Genomic DNA, 14,125 nt, shown 5'->3' with positions numbered 1-14,125 from the left:
CTGGATAATTTCTTATTTAAGTTAAATTGTATAAGCTTGCATCATTTTGTTCACCACACATGAGTTGTGTATCCTAGGTACATATAATGAATAATGAACAATGAACAATGAACATTCACACTTCTCCATCTCATGTGCACTTGCATTCCACTAGCCATAAAAACAATGCAGATATTTAGAGGGAGCTCAATGTAGTTGTTAAGGACTAAAACCTACACTAATTATATCTCATTTGTTAGTAAGTTAAGTTGTGTTCTCATCAATCGCTAAAATTGGGGTATTGAAAGTGCAACTAGGATCCCTATTGAGTTATTCAATGTTTTGGCGAAAATTTACAAAGGATAAGGTTCAGTTCTTTTGGTGGCTTCTCCGAGAAGCTGCCCTCCCTCCAGCTTCCTGGGGAAGTCACCCCCAAAATTTTGAAAGGCTTCTGAAATGGTCTAGGCTAGACTAGTCTGGAAGCTTCCCTAAATTTTTGGTACGGCTTCTCCAGGAAGCTGGGGGGAGGGCAGCTTCTCGGAGAAGCCGCCAAAAGAACTGAGCCTAAAACGAGCTTCAAAAGGGTAGTACAGTAGTGGTTTTTTTTTTACCAGTACATTTTTGTTTAGAAAAAGGAAACGATAGTATTGGGAGCGAGGTTTCGAACACGCTCAACGCCTAACTCGGAGAACGCCCGCGCAGAAATGCGCCCGGGAGCCGCGGCCATGGCGGCCGACCCGCAGCTCCTTGCTGCTGCGGTCGAGGCCGCGATCGCGTCGCGCTCCCCTCGCCTCGGCCGCGCCGCGCACGCGCGCGCCCTCAGGCTGCTTTCGCCGGACCTTCCGCCCTTCATCTGCGCGCACCTTGTCAACCTCTACTCGAAGCTCGACCTCCCGGCGGCCGCCGCCTCCGCGCTCGCCTCCGACCCCAGCCCCACGGTCGTTTCCTTCACCGCCTTCATCTCCGGCGCCGCGCAGCACGCGCGCCCGCTCCCCGCACTTTCCGCCTTCGCCGCCATGCTCCGCCTCGGCATCCGTCCCAACGACTTCACCTTCCCCTCCGCCTTCAAGGCCGCTGCCTCCGCGCCTCCTCGCTCCGACGTCGGTCCACAGATACACGCGCTCGCGCTTAGGGTCGGCTACCTCCCCGTCGACCCCTTTGTCTCATGCGCCGCGCTGGACATGTACTTCAAGACCGGCCGCCTCGGGCTGGCTCGCCGCCTGTTCGAGGAAATGCCTCACAGAAACGTGGTGGCGTGGAATGCGGTGATGACCAACGCCGTGCTCGATGGGCGGCCCTTCGAGACGATCCAAGCTTACTTTGGGCTCAGGGAGGCTGGTGGGATGCCGAATGTCGTCTCGGTATGTGCCTTCTTCAACGCGTGTGCTGGAGCTATGCTCCTGTTGCTTGGGGACCAATTCCATGGGTTTGTGGTGAAGTGCGGGTTTGACATGGATATCTCAGTTTCGAATGCGATGGTTGATTTCTATGGGAAGTGCCGATGTGCGGACAAGGCAAGGATGGTGTTTGATGCGATGACAGTCAGGAATAGTGTGTCGTGGTGTTCCATGGTTTCTGCATATGCACATAACGGCGCAGAGGAGGATGCCTTTGCAGTGTACCTGGGTGCCAGGAGTGCTGGGGAAGAGCCCACTGACTTCATGGTCTCCAGCGTGCTTACTACCTGCGCTGGCCTGCTAGGCCTTGACCTTGGCCGTGCTCTGCATGCAGTTGCTGTACGCTCTTGCATTGATGCAAACATTTTTGTTGCAAGTGCATTGGTTGACATGTATGGGAAGTGCGGGGCTGTTGAAGATGCGGAACATGTTTTTTTGGATATGCCGCAGCGGAATCTTGTCACATGGAATGCGATGATTGGAGGGTATGCTCACATCGGGGATGCTACGAATGCACTGGCGGTGTTCAATGATATGATAACGAGTGGAGAAACAGCACCTAATTACATCACACTTGTAAATGTGATCACAGCCTGCAGTAGAGGAGGTTTGACAAAGGAAGGGTATGAGTTGTTTGAGACAATGAAGGAGAGGTTTGGGATAGAACCACGGACTGAGCACTATGCCTGTGTGGTTGACATGCTTGGGCGTGCAGGAATGGAAGAGCGAGCTTATGAGATTATACAGAGGATGCCAATGAGGCCTTCCATTTCTCTCTGGGGAGCCCTACTTGGGGCATGCAAGATGCATGGGAAGACAGAGTTGGGAAGGATTGCTGCTGAGAGGTTGTTTCAACTTGACCCCCAGGACTCTGGCAACCACGTGTTGCTATCAAACATGCTCGCATCAGCTGGCAGGTAGAAATAACTACCTTACTCATATTAAATTTCTTTTAGGTGCTCTTGGTGACATGGATGACATGACAAATACTGACATACTACTCCGTTCCAAAATAATTGAAGTTCTAGTTTTGTCCTAAGTCAAACTACTTCAAGTTTGACCAAATTTATAGAAAAATATTTGAACATCTAGAACACCAATTTATGTGTATTATATTCATCATAAGTTGAATTTCATACTATATAGATTGGATGTTGTAAATATGTGAGGTATATTCAGCTGCCTGACATCAGGAGCAGGAATAGGATCACTGTAATCAACCATTCTATCAAACAATTTTACATTATAAGTCTTAAAGGAGTGGTACCACTGAAAGTTTTATCTACGGCATCAGATAAGGTTAGAGTCTCACAGTTTGAACCAACTCAAGCCACACACACCCATAAAATCTATCATTTAACACATCTCCTAAAAGTGAGCTTAAGCTCATTACTCTTACATACATCTGTAACTTTCACATGTTAACCAAAGCACTATGTTGCAGAAATAAGAAAATAATATTTCAATATCCTTTAAGACATCTGATGATATATATGCCAAGTCCATATTATGCCACTCTTTGGAACGGAACTTGGCCTTACAATAAATGTACCAGCACGCAATTCATGCTATTGATATAATGTATCTTACTATCTTCTGAACTTGTCCAGGTGGGCAGAAGCAACTTATGTAAGGAAGGAGATGAAAGATGTCGGAATCAAGAAAGACCCAGGGTGTAGCTGGATCACTTGGAAAAATGTTGTGCATGTTTTCCATGCCAAGGATACAAAACATGAGATGAATAATGAGATCCGGGCATTACTAGCCAAGCTCAAAAGGCAAATGCAAGCTTCTGGGTACATGGCAGACACACAGTATTCACTTTATGATCTTGAGGAAGAAGAAAAAGAATCAGAGGTGTTCCAACATAGTGAGAAGCTTGCTGTGGCCTTTGGACTCATTCACATACCGCCTGGTGTACCTATAAGGATCACAAAGAACTTGAGAATATGTGTGGATTGCCACCGAGCTTTCAAGTTTATATCTGGTATTGTTGGTAGGGAGATAATTGTGAGAGACAATAATAGGTTTCATCGCTTCAAACAATATGAGTGTTCATGCAAGGATTATTGGTGAAAGTTCTGTCCATGTGGTACACATATTCTTTTGCCATCCCTAGAATCAGTTCTGAAAAGATAAAAGGAAAAGGTATGTAAAATTAGTTCCTGTAGAGTTACATCACATTATAAATTATCCCTCCAGAAGGATGATATTTTAGCTTACTTTGTTCTTTATTGTATAATTACTCGAAGTCCTTCGTTCGAACTTTCAAATGAGTAGAAGTGTAGAAGTCATGTGTGCACTAGGTCACAGTGTTACTACAAATATCCGACATTGCTGCAGTAGAATGCTATGAAGCTACCTAAGCTCATTTTTGTATTATTGTTATAATTGCAGCAGTGAGAGAACTATTTGGACAAGAGTGAATTGCATCCACAGTCCTTAAACTATCTGACAGTCTTCAAAACTGCTACCAAACTCAGAAGTGCACCAATACAGTCCTTATACTTGCTAATGCCTTGTTTGGTACTAGTGTTTTAGTGGGAATTAGCGGGGATAATACTCTAGAGTATTGGGTGAATCACTGTTGTCACCCAATCCCCACAAAACCCCATCCCCAATCCACTAGGTAGGGGTAGAGTATTGGGGATTGAAAAAATTACACTAAAATTTGGGGAAAAGTGGGGATTAAACTCGCTCATACTCTAGCACCAAACATATATTGGGGATAAGTGGGGATTTGAAGTTTGGAGCGGATTATCCCTGCTAATCCCCACTAAAACTCTAGTACCAAACAAGCCCTAAAGGAGTTCACCTACAGTCTTAAACCAGCTCCCCCCTATTTCGGTGATGTGTCACAGTATCTGACAGCTGGAGCCCACCAGAACCATACAGGAGGTGTTTGTAGTCATTCTAATTTGTTACTTCAGATAAAAACCCCTCGACTCTCTCTCAAAAAGTACTGCTGTTGCAACTCAAATTTCTTGAACCCGTCATCATCACCTACCTCAAGAAGTACTCCAGCAAGACCATTACCCTCCCACCCAACCCTTCTCCCACATCAAACGGATACCGCCGCGACCGGCTTTGGCAAAGAGCCCATGCCCTATGATGGTGGCGTGGGGAGTGGCTCGACGCGCTGCACCTGATGAAGTTATCGTCGTATGGTGAAACACAAGTTGGAGGTGGCTAGTAAGGCGATCTCAGGGCTGCTTCATGTGGTGGTCAAGTATCCCACCAACTCGCACTACGGCGTGCTGGGTTGTCGAACAATGCCAGCAATGGAGTCCAGGAGGACAGCAATGTTGATGGTGCCGCGCACTGCGATGACGATGGCATGAGAAAAGGGGGCGGGGGGGGGGGGGGGAGGCGATGAGAATGCGTGCAATATGTTCATTCAATTGGCTCGTAGACTCAATCTTCTGATCAGAGAGTGACCATGTTTCCGCAATTTTATCGAGTTCATCTATAATCAATGACAGCCGTTATTTTTGTTTTCTATATATATGCCACTGGTATGTAACGCCATCCTCTGACGCCGCAAAGCACAAGTTCTAACGTTCCTGGATGGGAGTTTGATCAGCCACCGGTCTACTCCAATTTTTTTTAAATATGTCTGCAAAGTCCTCACGATGCAGCCATCCGAGTTCGATCTTGAAAGGATGGTACCGACCATTAAGACTTGCATGCACAGAGTCTCCTGTAATACCTGGGATCTCAACTTGGATAATAACAGCAGGGATGCACTTTTGTCTCCCCAACTTTGGTCCAACTCTCTGGCTCCCTTGGATTACACCCAAAAATGAGCTTGGGTTTGAATAGATAGTTCTGAAATTTTCTTTGTTTGAAACTGTTAGATAAGGTTCTCAACGCAGCTGAATGTGCGTAGAATATTACGGATACCTTACTGCTCCTTGTGTGTTGTTTGCGAGTTGATATAAATATTTGACGGACAACTGACCGCTCTTCAGTTTTGTGTTTCAAGTAGTACATATGGTGGCATCTACAGAATTTGTTGATTTCGATAATACGTTGATGTACATTATATATCAATTTCGATTGAAAGCAAGGAGGGGAGCCTGTGCGGCACACTTGGCAGGACATCTGGGGGGAGTTGTCAACTGGAGGGCGGCATCCGCCCAGCAGCGCCATGGCCATCTTCTTCCCTTGGACTCCATTCGCTGTAAGAATTTGAGCAGTTACACCTCCAACATGTTTGAACGTTATCAGTGTTTGTTGTCTATTCTGGGCACATTAAACAAAGTTAGAATATTTCAGTGCTGCAATGGGGATTTCTGGCCTGCATGGCAGCAGGTGTAGCATACATAAAGAATTGGTATTATTTCTCACCTTCTGCTTCGAATTGCATATTTACACCTTTAGTGCCTTTATTCTATTTCCTATGTTTCAATTCACATCAACACAGGAAAACTTGAACAGGGTAAAAACAAAAGGCTGGCTGGTTTCACATATTTGTTCCTTCAGTGTCACTTATAAAGTAATCATACATTTCATCATCCCAGACTCCTGCTAGAAGGCACTATTTCTCTTGATGGTAATCCACCTAGTCATCCGTTCAAGGCTCCTCTTAATTTTACATACTTCAAGGGGATCTAGACTCCGAATCTCATCTATGTGAAAGGAAATTATTTATATTTGTTTAGTGTAGGTTGATAAAGCATTAGGCACCTTGACTGAAACTCCCACACCATTTTATTTTTATTTTTTGAGGAAATAGTGTGATCATCAAGCTCTTACAATTTAGATGTGTTTCTAACAAGTTTGGCCTAATACAGTTAGTACGATTGTTTGTATGTGTGCACACATGAAAAAATAACATTGTAGTTGTTATATTTGTTTTATTGATACTGCAGAGAAGGAGTTCAGTTGATAAATTACAAGGGTGGGAGTTGGGTGAGACTCTGAGAGTATGCGATTGTATGAAAAAAAAGGGTGTAGCCAGTGCGAAAAAGCTTCCACACATTGTGGGGTCTGTGGAAGGGAATTTCTAGGCAGTCTTTCCCTTGCGATTGTATAGTTCCAACAAATTGAAAAGAATGCATGTTAGGTGTAGTCACTTCAAGCTCTATGACCTAGTGATATTACGCCCTCATAGCAGTATGTTTACAGTACTGATGTTTTATGATTTGCCCTCATGGAATATATATTATTACTCCTTTATGATGTTAGGAAGAACACATCCATGTACATGTTTCAGAGTACTGTACCAAAACATAGGCCAGAAACTTGAGGACGCTCATCTGTTCCTCTGTGAGTACCTACCCTGGTTTAGACTTCTTTTTTCCTAAAAGATGTATGGATTCAACGTATATTTCCAGACAAAATCATGCTTGTTGTTCCAACTCATAACACATTTACTAGATCAATGAAAAGGAAGAGACGCAGCGTACAAACACTTGGAATTTGGAAGACCGCCCCTTTGGTTGGTCTGAAGTGCCACCCAGGACGAGCGGGCTCAAGTTTCTGGCCTATGTTTTGGTACAGTTTGCTGGGCCAACAAAATCCAGGCGGACACCCGTCCCCGTCTTCCTTCCCTGGTTACGCACCGGCACGCGCCGATGACGTCACCCAAGCTTCTCCGCGTCCTCCTCCTTCTCGCGCTCGCCGCCGCCGTCACCGCGACGCTGTTGTACGGTGCCGGACTCAACGTCACGGGTCTCCACCCCGTAGCGCGCCCAGCCATGGCCGCCGCAGTCCGCGACGGGCAGACTGCCCTCGCGCTCCGCCTCGCCAAGCAGCTCGCGCCGGCAAGCGGCAACTTCTCCGCCAAGGGCAACGTCGCCTTCTCTCCGGCCTCCATCCACGCGGCGCTCTCCCTCGTGGCCGCGGGGGCGCGCGGGGCCACGCTCGACCAGCTGCTCGCCTTCCTCGGGGCGCCCTCGTCGCCGGGCCTCGCCGACTTCGGCCGACGCGTCGTCCACCAGGTCCTGGGCGATCGGGCGGCTTCCGGCGGGCCGAGCGTCCTCTTCAGCGGCGGCATCTGGGTCGAGGCCTCGCGCGGCGGAATCAGCAGGGCCTTCCGGGACGTCGCGGATCAGTGCTACAATTCCGTGGCCCGCGCCGTGAGCTTCGCCGACAAGGTTTGCTAATTAGCACTAGATAGATCCGCTTGCTTGTCTGTTGTTCATGCTGCACAATCTCGCATCGATTTTTCCTTCTAGTACATCTCTGACAACAAAATCGATGGTGATTCGTGAAGCCGGTGGAAGTGGCGGAGGCGATCAACAGCTGGGTGAGGACGGCCACGAACAACCTCATCGACTCCATCGTCTCCGCCAGCGACATCACACCCAACACCGACCTCGTGCTCGCCAACGCCGTCTACTTCAAGGCCAAGTGGCTCCACCCGTTCCAAGCCCGCCGCACGGGGCCGGGCACGTTCCACCGGCTCGACGGCACCCGTGTCGACGCGCAGTTCATGACCCAGACCATGTACGGCGTGCACTACGCCTCCTCCGTCGACGGCTTCAAGGTCCTCAAGCTCCCCTACAAGCATGGCTCTGCCTCAGACGACACGCACTACTCCATGTACATCTTCCTCCCGGACGACCACCAGGGGATCGCCGGCATGGTGGACGCCATCACCGCAGGGCCGGAGTACCTCTACAGTGTCCTACCCAAGACGGCCAATAAGTCGGCCGTCCTCACGGTTAGGCTGCCCAAATTCGAGACAAGCTTCGACTGGGACCTGGGCGACGACCTCCGTCTGATGGGGCTCTTGCTGCCATTCTCGCCGGAGTCGGCTGACCTGCGGGGCATCTTCCACAAGAACCACTCGACTTACCTCAGCAAGGTTCTGCACAAGGCAGTCGTCAAGGTGGACGAAGATGGGACGGAGGCGGCCGCGGCCACAGTGACGTTGATGAAGGGTGCTGGAAGGAAGCCACCGACCCAGTTCGTCGCTGACCATCCCTTCACTTTCTTCATCATGGAGGAGCGGTCAGGGGTGATCGTCTTCGCCGGCCATGTCCTTGATCCCACCAACAGATCAGCATCCAAATTGTAGAAACTAACTTCAGGCTAATTCTTTGCATTCTAATATCTACTTGTGCTAGCTGCTTTTGCGATGCAGCCACCGGTACAGTTCGTCGCTGACCATCCATTCAGTTTCATCATCATGGAGGAGCGGTCAGGGGTGATCGTGTTCGTCGCCCATGTCCTTTATCCCACCAACTGATCAGCATCCACATTATAGAAACTTCCATGTCAAAAAGAGATTCTATAAACTTCAGGCATTGGCTATTTGCTTGGATTTTATCATCTCCTGGTGCTATTTGCGATAAGCTTGGAAAGACCACTACTAAAGTGCGACGATGGTAGCACCATGGCTAGCACGACTGACTGAATCAATCCGCTATGTACTTGGCCAGCCGGGGGAAGAGACCACTTGTGCTGCACCACCTAGATAGGCCTTCTCCCTCCTTGAACAAATTACTATTTCCCGTCAAAGACTTGCTCTGCTATCTGAAGTTGGTACGAACGATAGGGGTTCACATGCTTTCTTTTATTTCTCTGCTCCTACCAGAGCCAACGGATGTGTATTGTTTGTCCGGCAACCTCAAACTTTCAGCAAGTTCTTAGAATGGCGACCAGAGTTTAATTTCAAGTGCTTTCCAACTGTACTTCACTGATCACCCCTGACCGTTCAGCCAAATAGATCCTCTCTTTTTTTGACTACATGCGTTATTTCACGATAAATAGATCCTCTTTTAGTTGGCCACTAGTACTAACAAAAATATTGTTAGGCATCAATCCGCTTAATTTTTTCAACACGTCTGGAAGCATAAAAGAAATAAGTTTTTGCAGCTAATTACTACAACTGCATATATGAACGAATTTGATCAGCCAATTGACCACTCAATTCTCCTCAAATTCAAGGTCCACACCGGTGAAGAGTAATGAAGAATCCAACAACAAGGACAGATCCACATCTTTTTGATACAACAGTACGATAGGAAGGTGCCTGCATATGTGCGATCACTTATTATGGACACATACTACTTACCAGGATCAGGAATTTACCATACATACTACAACCCAGAATTTACTTTTGAGGGAAAGCCACCACTGCAACTTTATTGATATTTAGATAACAATTACATCGTCCACCAGTTTGCTCAGAATACAGCTAGGGGGCTCATCATCCCAATTACACGAATTTTTAGAATCATAACAGAACCTAGCTAATGTATGAGCAACAACGTTTATTTCCTGTAGGCAGTGATTGAACCATGGAGGAAAGGCTCCATCTGCCTATGATTTCCCGGTTGCAGCACATGTCGAACGAATCGAATGCCTTACACAAATCAGGAGATACTTTAACAGAAATTCGACATTTGCGCTAGAGAATCCTACCAGTTTCTTGCTTACGTGTATATATCAAATTGTTTTTAAGGAAAATATGAATGGGCAATTTGGTAGCCTTTATTCCCCATTCATGAACCAACACATTAACTGGTTGCAAATCAGACTAGGTGAGTCAGAAGGCAAGCAATGTTCTATTCAAAGATAGATTGATAGTTTCATTTCAAGAGAATGATTTTTTTCTCGATTAACATCAAACAGAACCAGTCAACCAGCAAAAGTACACACACAGAATTGGAATCTACAATACAAAAATGCAAGAGAAGTAACGTAATTCATACTTCCCTGGCAACTAACACACCAACTGAAGGTCAGATTCAATTACTTTTATTCTTTTTTATTACCTGGATTACTTTTATTCTGTCAGCTATGAGCTATGCAATCAGCATGCCTCTTTTTCTTACAAAGATTGCATTCTTTTATGGCAGTATATAGTCCTAAATATTCAGTCTAAGTTACATGCCACCTAATCTGTTACGGCAATAACATCATAGAAACTGCAGGCGTAGTATTCAATCATCTCCTTGTGCTAGCTGCTTAATTTGCAATAATCAGAGAATGAACTACTGCAGCGCAACAGGTGGCCAGACGCTGGCGCAATATTGTCGTGCTTTAAGAGAAGCTTTTGCACGTTTGTGCATCACAGTTATCCCTGAAGAAACACAACTACATTTCAGTTTCATGTACTGTGTCACAACCATAGGTAAATAAAATGGATTTTTTGTGAAAATATAAGGGGCTAAAATCACTTTCAAACAAAAACAATTTTAAGAAAGTGTGAGTACTATCATCAGCATAACAACACAACAGGGAATCACTTAATAGGTACATCATAGACACAAAATAAATGAACATAATCAAAGGTTTTGCTGTCACAGAGATTAATGACTGCAAGATAATTAAGCCAGCTAACCACTACTGTGGTAGAAACAATGCAATGACCTAAATGGTACAAAGACCCACATACATCAAGTGGGGACAAGGCCAATATAATCCTCACAACTCTCTATCCTAATTAACAGAGCAATCATTGATATAATGATAATGGTTAAGCTCAGAAGTAAACTGAATATTGTCTTATACTTCCTGGCCTTTCCTCTGCTTCTTGTCACGCAAACATCTTGCTCTATGTGTTCCGAGGAGAGTTCAGCCTCAGAGGATTCTTTGCAGGATATATTCTCAACTTCAGAACTGGAGAAACCTGGTTTATCTTCGTTGCAGACAATCTTAGTACCAGTGTTAGCGCTAGGCCTAGCAGCTATTTCAATTTCATTGTTCCGCTCTTCACTCTTGCTCTCGGAATGCTCAGATTGTATATCCTCAGATGATTCCACTAGTTCATTATGTTCCACATCGGATGGTGATGATGATGACGATGATGAGCAGTTCAGCTTGGCAATGGATTGTTCCTCATGGCGAGCAGAGTCAAAGTCATATGAACTCTGAAGAGATCGCAGAAGCTTTCTCGGTGTTGTGTATATCTTGACATCATCAATGCTGATTGGCCTCTCAGAAGCCTAGGACAACAATAAATGGCAAAGTCAGTAAACAGGTGACTGATATACACAATATGTAGAAACATTTCAGAATCAAAACTAAAGCAGTGTAGACATGTAGTTATACCTGCGGACTGGGGGTATTATCTCTTGATATGATCTTGTTGGGGCTAGCTGACACAAATCCTGTGAATGTATCAGTGTAGTCAAAATTGGTCTCGGTTACTTCACTGTCACAAACTTCCCCCAAGTCATCTTCAAGGCACTTGCTGCTTGAACAGAATTTAATGAACAAGCCATCCTTCAGAGAAACATCGACACCATCATTGCTCCATAACCTCCTGTTTGCGCGCCGACTCTGATCAAAGTTGCAAGAGGACTGCCCGACTGAGATGGGTGATTCGGTGATGGTACTTCCATACATGATGGATGAATCCACAGCGTGCGATTCCGGGGACTGGAACTGGACTGGAGAAGCAGACATGGTGGAGCTTCCAGGGCTGCCCTTGGCACTCCAGAGACTCCTGCATGGGCTCTTGTCTCTTTTCCTTCGGAAGTTGGAGCCAACCATAGGGATCGAGCTGACCTCATGCCTTGACCCCTTCTGTGCAGCAATGTTCTTGGCAGTCTGTGATGTCTCAAACGCAGCACCTCGGACGAATGGCATGTGGTCGTTCTGGCATTGCTCCATGACATCAACCACCTTGCCAAGCTCTGAGGATATGCTCCTAGGGTCAACAAACTTCATGAAGAAATTAATCATCTGGATGGCGGAGAGCCGCTTCTGGGAGCTGCTCTCAGCGGTGTCGCCGTCAAGAATCTGCAAGGCAGACCGCACAAGGGACCTCGCATATGCCTCTGCAATCAGACCATTGTGCTTGACAAGCGCCATTGCTAGGCCCATGTGAGAATTGGAGCGCGTTGACTTATCATGCATCGCCCCAGCAACCTTCAAGCAGACCTCATTAACCGTTTCCCCAGATGCAAACCTCCAATTGTTTGACTCAACAAGCGCCTTAAGGCAGAGAGCAGCGCCTGACGCCGCGCCATCCTGATTGCCCATGAGCGCACCGCAGAGGGGCTTGCAGAGGGAAGAAATGATGCTGGCCTTGTCCTCCTCGGGCGCTGAGGGGTCGATGCCATACCTTGCAATGGCCGGCACCACCTTTGAGCACGCCTGGTGCAGCGGGAAGGACCCGCCGCTGGACGACAGGGTGCACATGATGGTGGACATTATGTTGCCGATCTGCGGCACAATGTTCCGGCCGTGGACCCTGGCGAGGACCTCGTAGAGCGAGATGGTGAACTCGCCGGAGGGCAGGCCGGGGGCCTTGTTGTCCGAGACCTCGGCCAGGAAGTGGGGGATGGACTTGGAGTCCAGCTGCTTGGCGTAGGACTTGAGTGTCTTCATGGCGTTCCGGCGGCTGTCGGCGTCCTTGTCGAGGTTCTCCAGCTCCTGCCGGAGCAGCGGACTCAGGCTCCGGCCCATTGGTGGATCTCTCGTCTCGGAACAGGAAAAGACAGCTTCTTCTTCGTCTTCTCTGTACCAGTGCCCTGCTCCAGTGAAACAAATCGAAGATTCAGACTAAAAAAAAGGTGCCATCTTTCAGAAATCTTGCAAAAATTAAACAGCAATAATTGCTATTTAGTCCTAGTATCCATCAAATTAAGCACGCGGCATCCAATTTTAGTAGTACTCCATAAACTACTAAATATATGCCATAAAGACCAAATCATAAAATCAATCTCAGAAATTTTCTTCAAGATATCCCCATTTTCACATTGACCTCTAGTAGGCAACGCCTCTGTGCTCTACTCGAAACCATTTAAAGATAGGCTAAAGACAAACGAATCGATGCAGAACAAGGCGGCCAAAGATTATATGCTCAGCGTTGAAGAGAATTAAACCAACCTGGATTCAAGAACCAAAAACGCCTCGCAGCAATCAGGACGCGCCTCCTCACACACACACACTCTCTCTCTCTCTCTCTCTCTCTCTCTCTTCTCTCTCTCTCTCTCTCTCTCTCTCTCTCCTCTTGAAGATTTGAACTTGAGAGAGACTATCTCTGGGAAGACTGGCAAGCGTTATCAGTACAGCTCGTCAGATTCGGAGGCTAAAATGGGGAAGGTTTTTACGATTGGGATTCCAGGGGCGAGCTAGCCTCCTACTTTTCTCACCTGTGTCCGTCCAGTCCCAGAGATAGGTAACTGGGTGAGCGCAATCCAGGCCCCACCTGTCGGTTTCTAGTGTGGATACTAGCATCGGTGTGTGAGCCATGACATTTCGAACGGGGGAAGCGCAGCTCGGGAGGAGCGTGCGGCGGAAGGTGCGCAAGTTTGAATTTTGGGAATGAGAAATTACCGTCCTAGCCCTGCAGGGTTCAACACTGGGCCCGGTGGCCTTATCTGGGCTGAGCTGGAGCATCAGAGTGTGCAACAGGCCAAAGCCCAAATCAAGCACGAGAAAATTTATACTCCTAAATGGTTTTATTACACCTAGAACTAAATCACTGAGCCACACTTGCTCTATCGACCCCCTAGCTACCGTAGCAAATCCGTGAGCTACACAATTTGCCTCACATAGCAATGTTCAGAAATAACTTTTGAAAACTCAGTAGCTAAATAGTAACAGTCATCTATAGCCATTGCTGCAATGGCGGCAGAATTACCTCCCACCTTCAGTATATTCACCACTTTAAGGCAGCCTGGCGATAGTATGATCATGTTGCATCCCATAGGTTGTGCAAGGATAAGTCCTTGCTTAATAGCGCGTGATTCCGCTGACATCGCATCTTGGACATGCTCCAACTTAGCATTCGCAGCTGCCGCAAGGAAGCCTCCATTGTTGTCCCGGATCACCGCTCCAGT

The 14,125-nt window shown here is 47.0% G+C and overlaps 3 protein-coding genes across 3 annotated transcripts; 2 read left to right on the top strand and 1 right to left on the bottom strand.

Annotated features, from left to right (window-relative positions):
* Positions 1-704: 704 nt before the first annotated feature.
* Positions 705-3,917, top strand: LOC124695976 (pentatricopeptide repeat-containing protein At4g14850). Its single transcript, XM_047228771.1, has 2 exons — positions 705-2,293; positions 2,987-3,917. Exons 1-2 carry the CDS (start codon positions 705-707, stop codon positions 3,450-3,452), a joined length of 2,055 nt encoding a protein of 684 aa, XP_047084727.1. The 3' UTR covers positions 3,453-3,917.
* Positions 3,918-7,078: 3,161 nt separating this feature from the next.
* Positions 7,079-8,451, top strand: LOC124698855 (serpin-ZXA-like). Its single transcript, XM_047231265.1, has 2 exons — positions 7,079-7,477; positions 7,597-8,451. The coding sequence occupies exons 1-2, from the start codon at positions 7,079-7,081 to the stop codon at positions 8,401-8,403; spliced, it is 1,206 nt and encodes a 401-aa protein (XP_047087221.1). The 3' UTR covers positions 8,404-8,451.
* A 2,278-nt stretch (positions 8,452-10,729) lies between these two features.
* LOC124698854 (protein SINE1-like) lies at positions 10,730-12,746 on the bottom strand. The gene is made up of 2 exons (XM_047231264.1): positions 11,385-12,746; positions 10,730-11,278 (listed from the first exon to the last, which is right to left on the bottom strand). Exons 1-2 carry the CDS (start codon positions 12,744-12,746, stop codon positions 10,730-10,732), a joined length of 1,911 nt encoding a protein of 636 aa, XP_047087220.1.
* Positions 12,747-14,125: the final 1,379 nt, after the last annotated feature.

The sequence above is a fragment of the Lolium rigidum genome, chromosome 3, assembly GCF_022539505.1.
Source record: "Lolium rigidum isolate FL_2022 chromosome 3, APGP_CSIRO_Lrig_0.1, whole genome shotgun sequence".
Classification (NCBI taxonomy): Eukaryota; Viridiplantae; Streptophyta; class Magnoliopsida; order Poales; family Poaceae; genus Lolium; species Lolium rigidum.
Note: the sequence above shows the minus strand (reverse complement) of the source record. Positions and strands in the feature narration are given on the sequence as shown.